The sequence below is a fragment of the Sinocyclocheilus grahami genome, unplaced genomic scaffold (assembly GCF_001515645.1).
Source record: "Sinocyclocheilus grahami isolate Dianchi unplaced genomic scaffold, SAMN03320097.WGS_v1.1 scaffold754.1, whole genome shotgun sequence".
Classification (NCBI taxonomy): Eukaryota; Metazoa; Chordata; class Actinopteri; order Cypriniformes; family Cyprinidae; genus Sinocyclocheilus; species Sinocyclocheilus grahami.
The window spans coordinates 279066-289617 of record NW_015505933.1 but is presented as its reverse complement, the minus strand read 5'-3'; the positions used below and the strand labels follow the sequence as shown (position 1 = coordinate 289617).

Below are 10552 nucleotides of genomic sequence, written 5' to 3'. Positions count from 1 at the left end.
AAGAGGCTGTTGTGTCAACCTTGGTTTATTGCCATGTTGAGGCATTCTGGATTTTTTCAATTTTAGTAAATAAACGTGATTACTCTCCTCATAAATCAACTGTTTCTTATCATGTGTTGAGGACTAGTGCATCTTTGAGTCTATATTCGATATGAGTAAAAAACTTAAAGGCATAGGCGGAGGGTGAACCAACTCCAGGGTAAGGCTAAAAGCAGCCAAATGTATTAAACATCATAAACCCGTCTTTTTAGGCAAGAACTAGACATGGGTGTCATCTAGGCTAAAAAAAATTTAATGGGACTGAATTTGTATTTAACGTGATTACAATTTAATAAAAACGTTAGAAATTGATAATTATATAACGTTTCCTTTCCACGGTTATTCAAACAGCGAATAAATTATATATAGAAAGTGACATTATCACTAACATTGATCTATCGCGAGTTTAAAAGAGTCATATGATGCCATTTTAATTTTTCCTTTCTCTTTGGAGTGTTACAAGCTCTTGGTGCATAAAGAAGATCTGTAAAGTTGCAAAGACTAAAGTCTCAAATCCAAAGAGATATTCTTTATAAATTTAAGAGTCAGCCACGCCTACCTAAAACGGCTCGTTCTAACACGCCCCCACATGTCTACGTCACGATGTGGGAAGATTTGCATTACGCCGCCCAAATGTTCATGCAAAGAAAGAAGGCGCTGTGTGTTTCGTTGTGAAAGCGAAACTACTTTGTTTGGTCTTCCAAAAGAGGACGATATGGCTTCGTCATGCCTGGAGCTGATCCGTGCTGGTCGCTGAGGAAATACATCAACTTCGCGCTGTGGATCGCCAGATCGGCTTTCACCGTGGACGAAGCGGAGTCCAGCCCGGGGTCATCAAATGTGGTTGTCGCAAGCCCGCCCGCCGCCGCTCACTCAAGCCGGCCTCCGCTAACTCTAGCTGCCGGCCTCTGCTCACTCTAGGCCTCCGGCCTCCACTCACTCAAGCCCGCCGTGTGTGACGCTGTGCTTCGTAGTGAAAGCGAAACTACTTTGTTTGGTTTTCTAAAAGAGGACACAACTACAAATCAGTGGTTAAGTTGTATTTACAACACTGTTCCAGAACACTTCAACCCAAATATTCAGATGTGTGCAGCACATTTTATGGAGGACCATTTCCTGATCCTGGTAGAGTAGACACGACAGTATAAGTCATTATAATCCATAATTATGTCCCCACTGGATGCAACAAATGCCTCGTTTATAATGGGTTTTCATGTTTTTTGAATCGTCGCTCCGGCCTGACAGGGCATCACAGTATGGCAAGGGGCGTAATATTTCCGTCACACGCTTGAGGTATTCGGCCAATCAATTCGGCCGCACTGGATAGCTGGCCAATCACAGCACACCTCACTTTTCAGACCGATGAGCTTTGTAAAAATCGACGGGTTTCAGAAAGGCGGAGCATAGAGGAGAAACAATAATGTACAGTATGTGGAAAATAATGTGTTTTTTTAACCTTAAACCGCATAAACACATTTCATTACACCAAATACACAAAGTAATGTTCTTTTTAGCAACATCATATGACCCCTTTAAGCACTCTCAAAAAAACTAAACTATCATTATAATCACTGAAGCTGTATACACTGTGAAATTAATCTCTTACTTACATTGTAGGTCCATCTGCGCTTTGTTGTTTATGATGAGAGAATTCACAAGCGTTCGGAATTCAGTCAGCGAACGTGCGCGCACTCAACAAAACTGATCTGTTTCAACGATGACTCATCTGAACGCCTCTGATTGGCCATTGCATTCCTAAGCTCAGCAGAATTGTGTGTGATTGGTTAAAATGCGCAATAATGAAATACAGTGTAACATGAGCAGATATTAATTTAATGCCACAATCGACACTGTCTATTCAAATTCACTTTGTTAGCAACAGACATAATAGATTTAATTTGTTTTTTCAGGGGCATTTTTGTCCAATTAAGTCCCCGCCTTACACACGCTCCGCCTATGCTTAAAGGGATAGTTCAACCAAAAATTACTTACCCTCATGTCGTTCCAAACCTGTAACACCTTTGTTCATCTTCAGAACACAAATTAAGACATATTTGACGAAATCCGAAAGCTTCTGACCCTCTTTTGCTCAAATGTGGTAATTGCTGACTTGTGACTTGTAATGGAATCATTTTTGCTGTAAGGTGACACTTTTACTTAAATATGGTTTTCAGGTACTCTTTACAACCCTGCCTAACATTTCATTGAATATTTGAATATCTTTAAAGGAATATCACAAAAATACCACACTTTTCTTCAGCAAGCAAATAGAGAGTCTGAATTAATTCATGTCAATTTCTATTTGCTTTTATTGGAATTCCTCTCTAAATTTTCCTTTGTGCTTTTGGTTTTAATGCATGTGGTTTCTCTTTTAAGAAAATAAACTAAATTAAATTATCTGGCATCAATTTGTTTTCCATGTACTCTTCCCATACAAGGAAACACAAAAAAATGTTTCCACTACACCAGTAAGCCCTGAGTTATTTTTTCCTTTCTGATTTATTTATCTACTATGCATAACTCCCAGAATAGACAGTAGCAGATGATGGCAAATCTGACCATCAGAAAATAAATATTTCCACACTGTGAGTCTCTGTTGTGTCTTTTCCTGAAGCTCTGAATTGCATTATTATTTAACAGCAGAATGCTATTCATTCATGTGTGTAATTACACCATACTGATCAAAAGAGGATTTTCACATATGGGAAACCCACGCATACACACATCTCCCATCTTCTTCCCCCCTCCAAAGTCCATCACAAATTACAACACAAAGAGAAAACTGCATGATTACTTTACAGTGCTTAATCTGGCCTGCGTTTTTTGGCTTTAGTTTAGATCAGTGGTGCTGTCATATGATTACCAGTGTGTATTTAGATGCATTTGTTTTCTCACAACTTGGATTGAGTCTGAATATTATCAGGGATGACTTTTAATGATGTAATAATCCATCTGCCATAATGCAAGAGAGCATATGCTTGAACAGTTCAGAGAGCGAATGAGAGAGAGAGAGAGCACAGAGTTAGTTAATTGTTCATCATTACTGCAGGACAAACATGGATCCTGGCAGAACCTGCATGGAAATCCTGTTTACTCTTGTGTCTGACACACACACACACACAAATACACAATGAGGAACTTTTTCTGAGTCTTCTGCTAATGAGCACATCAAGTGCTGAGATTAGATAACACATCACACACTGCCTGTAAAATACAGCAATAATATTCCATTATTTACTCGATGGATGTCCCAGTGAATGTTCACGCATGTTCATATAATCATGCCAATCACAGAAAAGAGTATTAAACCGCTGCTTTCCACACTAGAATGGCAATTCTTCTGGCATCTCTCCAACACCTGAAATCCTTCCGCTTTTTCTGCAGCGGCTTTTCCTCTCTCCAAAGGCTTTTCCAAAACTGTTTAAACAAATACAGTCAACCTCAACCAGGAAATCCATTGGATCCCGACAGACAGGCAGACACTGAATGTTTCTGCAAATGAACAACAGCTATTCACATACACCACTCCTTTAGAGTCACCTGTTTAGTCAATCAATATGTGATGAATCTAACACATTCATGTGTTGAGGACTTAGCAGAAAGACTCAGGTGGGAGGTATTCTTCACTTTACACACTCTCCAGACTGTGGCTCTGTGAGGTTACAGCACTCTGAGGTGTTGTGGTTGGAAATGGACTGGTGCTTTGTGTCTGAACTGTGACTGAAGTGGTTACAACTGACTCTAGGCACAAGAAACAAATCTAAGAGCTTTTTTCATCCACAGGGGACACGTCTAATACATAGCCTGGGTACCGCGCAATGCATTGTAGGAAATCCTTGCATCATCTACAGGACTGGACTTCTCGGATGCCTCAGAGGTTGAGTCAAATTCACACTGGCCTGAGATGTTGCATAGGCTTAATTGCATAGGCTTTACTAATTTGGGTGGACCTTTAAAAACTCATGTGAAAATGAAAGAATTATGTTATAACAATTGACTGATTATTTTTAGGTGTGAAAGACTGTAGTGTGTGACCTGCAGCTGACCTCATCTGTGAGTGTTGACAAGGTGCTGAATTGGCACATCAGGAAATACACTATCCAACCAAACTGACGTAAAGTCTATGTTTCCTAACATCTATCCAAAGTATAAGTAAAATGTCTTAGAGATGGGGTTTTCTGTCTGCACTGTAAATACTGTTAATGATGTAAGAATTTTGACATACAAAACCTACAGTAGTGGACTTATTTGCAATTAAAATGGTGCTAATATTAAATTGAACTGGATAAAACAATGAAAACATGAGAAATAATACACAATGCGCTGCTTTTCATTAATGAAATTCAAAGAAATGCATACTTTTATTTAGCAAGGATGCATTAAATTGATCCATTGAAGGCATTTGTATTGTTACAAAAAGACTATTTCAAATAAATGCTGCTCTTTTAAACTTTCTATTTCTAGCAAAGAATCCTGAAAAAAAACATGGTTTCCACAAAAATATTAATCGACACAACTGTTTTCAACATTGATAAACAATCATAATATTAGAATGATTTCTGATCACCAGATCATCATATTAGAATGATTTCTGTAGGATCATATGACACTTCAGACTGCTGAAAATTCAGCTTTGCCTGCATAGGAATAAATTACATTTTATTGTATTGTGATCAAATTAATTTGGTGAGCATAAGAGACTTCTTTCAAAAACATTTGAAATTTACCAAATGACTCCTTCGTTCATTTACGTAGATATAAAGCTCATGTGACATTTTACATGCAAATTATAAATTAGCGTTAAGTAGATTATCACAGAGAATGTAATCACATCTCTTTAGCTTGTTGACCTTTGATAATATTTCAGATTAAAATTTTTAAATATGACTAATAGGTATACCAGTATAATTCATTATGTGATGATAAGGATAAAGGGAAAGGGAAATTGATTCTTAATTTCAGAGGTGGCAAACGCTTTACCTATTATGATGCTGTAACGTAAATACTTAGATAGACAGACAGACAGACAGACAGACAGACAGACAGATAGACAGATAGACAGATAGATAGATAGATAGATAGATAGATAGATAGATAGATAGATAGATAGATAGATAGATAGGGCCTCTAATGGCCTATAACTATGTGGTGTGTGATACAATGAGGCGTGAGTTGTATGAGACGTGTCTCTGGTCTTTTCAGTGCTGTCAGATCAGTTGTACAGCTTCATATCTCAGTGCTGTGGTCTCTCAGCTGATTTGACCATGAAGAGCCGGTAACACGACACTGAGAGAGAAGCACACTGAGCTGCCAGTCAGTCTGAGGAAGGAATGACAAGCTGTGGAGCCCTGAACAGATTCAGGTGAGTTTAAGAGGTATTCCCATGATTACTACGTTATTATTGTGTTACAGTTGTCACTATCGTATGTGTTTAGCTGGTTGGTTTAATTGTACAGTCTGTATTATGAACACCTAAATCATAAATGATTTGAAAAATATGTTCATCACTGGAAAAAAAAAACATTGAATTACAAAGAAATGGCAAAAATATGTATTAAATTAAACATGAAAGAGTGGAATAGTATTTTCTTGTAAAACATACGCAAAAATGTTTTTTGGACATTGTTTATGAATAAAAATGTATATGAATGTATAAAAATGACTAATAGACTGTGCTTGATCTGATCTCTTTTAAATTAATATTGCATTTGTGAAGAAATTTTATAAACTGTGGTTTAGAAGCTTGAAATTTGAATATAGATTTGAATATAGAAACGTTTGGCCAGTTTATAAATAATGGAATTTTTTTTTTTTTATGAGCTCTCTGGTTTGGTATAAGGTTCAAACACACGTCCCTGTAGATGAAAGCTAAATAAAGATTATTAGATACAAATATACCTAGGGAGTGTGAAATGTCATCTTGAAGTGTCATATGAGCTGGGCTTACAAGTTCAGTCCATTTTATCATATTTATCGATTACTGTTTGAAGTCTTACAGTTTGTTATTTATTTATATTGCTGCTGTTGCTGCTGTAGATGTAGTATTTGTACAGTTGTAATAAATTCATACTTTTTTTTAAGTGCTAACGCGTTAGTCTACCTGTTTCTCACGCACCGCTCAGGGAGAGACATATTAACAAAAGCACTACGCAAAGACATGTACCGGCGATAGTTAATGCTGTCGTGTTCATTGAACTCAATGGTTTTGATCAGAACACGGGGGAAACGCGTGTGTGCATCTGAGGGAGGAGATGCTGAACACTCAGACCCACACACATATTGATCATTATAAGAGGGCGCGCTGTAATAGCCTAGGTCATCACGCCTACAGCGATATCCTGTGCTTTAAATGTCTTGAGGTCGACTTCTCCCACTGAGAGGATGCTTGTTCGGGGATGAGAAAGGCGTTGTCGCAGGTCTCGGTTCCGAACAGAAGTTGTGGATTTCTTCGGTAAGTTTGTCGATCTTGGCTCTGATAGTAAGTTGTCTGGGCTTGTAAAGTGATGTCTGTGTTCTTCCAGCACACGGGGTTAAATGTTCACATGCGTTCAGTTGGGTGCACCTGCCAGACAACATCCCTGATCCCCGAAATAATCGTTCATTTAGAATCACGCAGTCATCATCTAGAGAGCACATTAAACTGCGTCGTAGAATGTTTTATGCATTATTATTTGACTTGTTGCAGCTGCATCTTAAACCAGTCTAAACTGGTGTGCTGGTTTTAGCTGGTGTCCTTGCTTGGTCTGTTAGCTTGTTTAACAGGGAGTTTGCCTACTTTTTAGCAGGTCAAGCTATGACAAAAAGTCTTAAAGCTTCAGAATCTTCTACAATATGGTTAAATTGCCGTTGATGACAGTGGTGGGTAATACAAAGTTGTGAAAAAAAAATATTTGTTAGAAACTATGGTTGCATGGTAATTTTTTGTAAATGCATAATAAAATATATTCTTATTATATTCCTCAACACTTTTAAACACTAGTTATTTTTATCTTTCTTTTCATCATTATGTTTATAGTGTCACTTTAATTAGTGTGGCTAATGATATCTACATTGCTTGTATATGCCTTTTTCTGATGTATACTGAACAGCTGCTGTATGGTTAATAATAGATTCACTTTGTTTATGACTCTTTCTGGAATTTTTCCGAGCCTGTGCTCTATGGAATCTTTGTAAGGAAACTGAGGCCACTCTAATTGGATGAATTTCCACTTGGAAGGAGCGCACAGATTAACTGCATGAAGAGACACTTTAAAACTATGCAGATAGAGATAAAAACACTATTACAATCTTTTATAATAAATAATGGATGATTGAAAATAGTTTTCCTGTGTATTTTTCTCTCTTGTGTGTATTCTCACTCACTTGTTATCAACAAATGCAATAATCTTTTGTCCTAGGGGGAATAAAACTTAAAGTTTTAGGATTTTGAAACTTTTAAAAGAAAAATGATGACATGAAATGTTGAAAAATTATGTCAGATACTGCACTGTTCTTAAGTCAAATAAGTACATTTGTGGCACTGACCGTGCAACTCTTTGTACGGATGGTCAGAAGCTGATTGGATAATTTAAAATTATGCTGAATCTTATAATCATCATGGTTTATATGTGTCTTATCATCATTATGTGATGATAAGGATGGAAATTGATTCTTAATTTTTAAGAGGTGAATGCTTTACACAAATGCTGCTGTCATTAAAGCAAAAGAGAGACAAATCAAATAATGACTCTGAAATTCAAAATCTTATTGAAATTATTATGCAGTTAATCAGTGCTGGGTCATAATAAATACTCTGCATTATGTAATGTATGTCAGATTCCAAAAATAAAGTACTTGTAATTAGATTACATTACATTTTAAAATTCCTATTATCAGATTAAAGTGACTGTTTTTGTTGATTACATAATTACTTATTATTCACACAATGAGTTATTCATTATTTATTTATTTTCTCTAATTCTCTTTTATTTTTTTCCGTTCACAAAGCCCTTTTTGGAAACACTGACGTAATGTAATGTTTAATCCAGTTTATGTTGATAACAAAAAATAGAATATATTTGTGTTTTTATACCAGTATGGAACAAAATAATCCTATTTAAATCTATGTAATAAATGAATTAGGGCAAAAGTAATCTAAAAGTGCTCAAATAGGTTAATCTATTAAATTATATAACTAACACTGCAGACATATTGTATTGAAAACAATATGCCAAAAAATGCAAAATGGAAGCATTTTTACTCATGGTCTTATATATGCTCTCATTTTTGTTCCTTCAAGGAGGTGTGTGTCGTCTTGCTCATGCAATAACAGTATCATGGCAGCCTTCAATGGTGTGTGGACTCAGGAATTCTGGCGAGCGGTTTCGGGGGAGTTTTTAGCCATGATAATATTTGTACTGCTCAGTTTGGGATCCACCATCAACTGGGCAGCAACACAGGAGAACCCTCCGCCTGCCGACCTCGTCCTCATCTCTCTCTGCTTTGGTTTATCCATCGCAACCCTCGTCCAGTGTTTTGGGCACATCAGCGGTGCCCACATTAACCCGGCCGTCACTGCGGCGATGGTTGCTACACGGAAGCTGAGTCTGGCAAAGGGTGTGTTTTATTTGTTGGCACAGTGTCTGGGGGCAGTGGTGGGGGCGGCCATCTTGTACGGAGTGACACCAGCATCAGTGAGAGGAGGAATGGGAGTGACTTCTGTGAGTATGTTTAATTATAGGGATAGTTTACCCCAAAATAAAAATTCAGTCATTAATTACTCACCTTTTGTAATTTTTTTCTTCCTGCGGAACACAAAAGTCAGTAGGGTCCAGTGTTGTTTTGGACCCCATTTACTTTCATTGTATAAGACAAACCTCAAAACATATTCTTTTGTGTTCCACAGCAGAAAAAAGTCATACAGAATGACATGAGGGTGAGTAAATGATGACCAAATTTTCATTTTTGGGTGGACTATCCCTTTAAGACATTTGATTATAAGTTTTACACATAATTAAACTCATTAGTAAAGCACTCAATAGCCCAAATTAAGCATGTCACATTAGTGAGACCCCTGAAGATTGTAATTGGTAGTGGGCTTCCAGGAGAATAATTGAAAAACAAGCAGACAATGAAATTCACTCTACACATAACTCACTATCACCTCCTGCAGGTCAATACTGAAATCTCCACTGGTCATGCAATTGTGATAGAGCTCATAATCACTTTTGAGCTTGTCTTCACTGTCTTTGCCACCTGTGACCCCAAACGCAATGATCTCAAAGGTTCGGCAGCCCTGGCTATTGGGCTGTCGGTGTGCATCGGCCATCTGTTTGCTGTGAGTATTTTCTGATTTGCACCATTAGAAAACAGTTGTGGAAAAGTGCATTGCTATACATTACAGTTGCTTTCCAAGGCATGTTTCTAGTGAGCACTTTTTAACTATATGGAGATAATATTTTTAATCCTGCACTGTCAAGCACATTTTTAAGCAGTACTTGAAGATCTTTATCCTATAAAGATTAGCCTCTTGAGGTGTATCTGCTTAGTTCTCCTTTGGAGAATTTGTAGCCTAGCTATGATCCCAAGTGATGGTGTTATTTCCATGCCAATAGTCCCAGCAGAATCTGCAGATGAGGTGTTTATATGAAAGCTCATTTGTGCTGCTAAGGTTGTTGGCATGAGAGTGGGATGCCCGCTACGTGCCCTCATGTATTTAGGCCTGGCACTGGTACAAACTCTATTTAAGACCCTTTAGAGCAGATTTATGATTTAAAAAGGCAATCCGCTGTCACTCAGCTCACTCATTTTTCCTGTCTTTTTTCATTTTCTCTCATGTCGTTTCTATGCATTTCCGATTGGCAAAATGGACATTTCTACAAAAATATAATGTTGCTTCTTGCAGGTATATTGTCCAATATTTTGGATGTGAAATCTGCAGTGGGTGGTGCTAAAAGCATGTTCAAGACTTATCGCGAGAGGAAAAAATGTTTTAGTCACATCACATTATTTAAAGGGGTAATATGATGCTGCTAAAAAGAACATTATTTGGTGTATTTGGTGTAGTGAAATGTGTTTATGCGGTTTAAAGTAAAAAAAAAAAACATTATTTTCCACATACTGTACATTATTGTTTCTCCTCTATGCCCCGCCTTTTTGAAACGCGTCGATTTTTACAAAGCTCATCGGTCTGAAAAGCGAGGTGTGCTGTGATTGGCCAGCTATCCAGTGCGTTGTGATTGGCCGAATACCTCAAACGTGTGACGGAAATGTTACACCCCTCACCATACTGTTGATGCTGTGTCCAGCCGGAGCGACGAGACAAAAACATTCAAACCCATTACAAACTAGGTATTTGTTGCATCCAGTGGGGACATAATTACTGATTATAATGACTTATACTGTCTTTTTACGTGTTGCGTTGCATCGCACCGCATAAACATAAAACCATGTCTGCATTTGTGATCGGATAAATGACAAACTACAAGCGCTACTCTACACTGCTCAAAACTCGTGTTTGAATCATCAGTGGCAA

The 10552-nt window shown here is 37.5% G+C and overlaps 1 protein-coding gene across 3 annotated transcripts in view; it reads left to right on the top strand.

Moving 5' to 3' along the window:
• The first annotated feature begins 5268 nt into the window (after positions 1–5268).
• aqp4 (aquaporin 4) overlaps positions 5269–10552 on the top strand; it is a 9998-nt gene continuing 4714 nt past the window's right edge. Inside the window, exons 1-3 of one of the 3 annotated variants that reach the window (XM_016245384.1) lie at positions 5269–5401; positions 8318–8738; positions 9191–9355. In XM_016245384.1, the coding sequence (XP_016100870.1) occupies positions 5370–5401; positions 8318–8738; positions 9191–9355 (618 nt within the window). In that variant the 5' untranslated portion in view covers positions 5269–5369. Of the gene's footprint in view, positions 5415–6038; positions 6491–8317; positions 8739–9190; positions 9356–10552 lie in introns of those variants that run through there. The other 2 variants (XM_016245385.1, XM_016245383.1) reach the window with 2 other exon arrangements.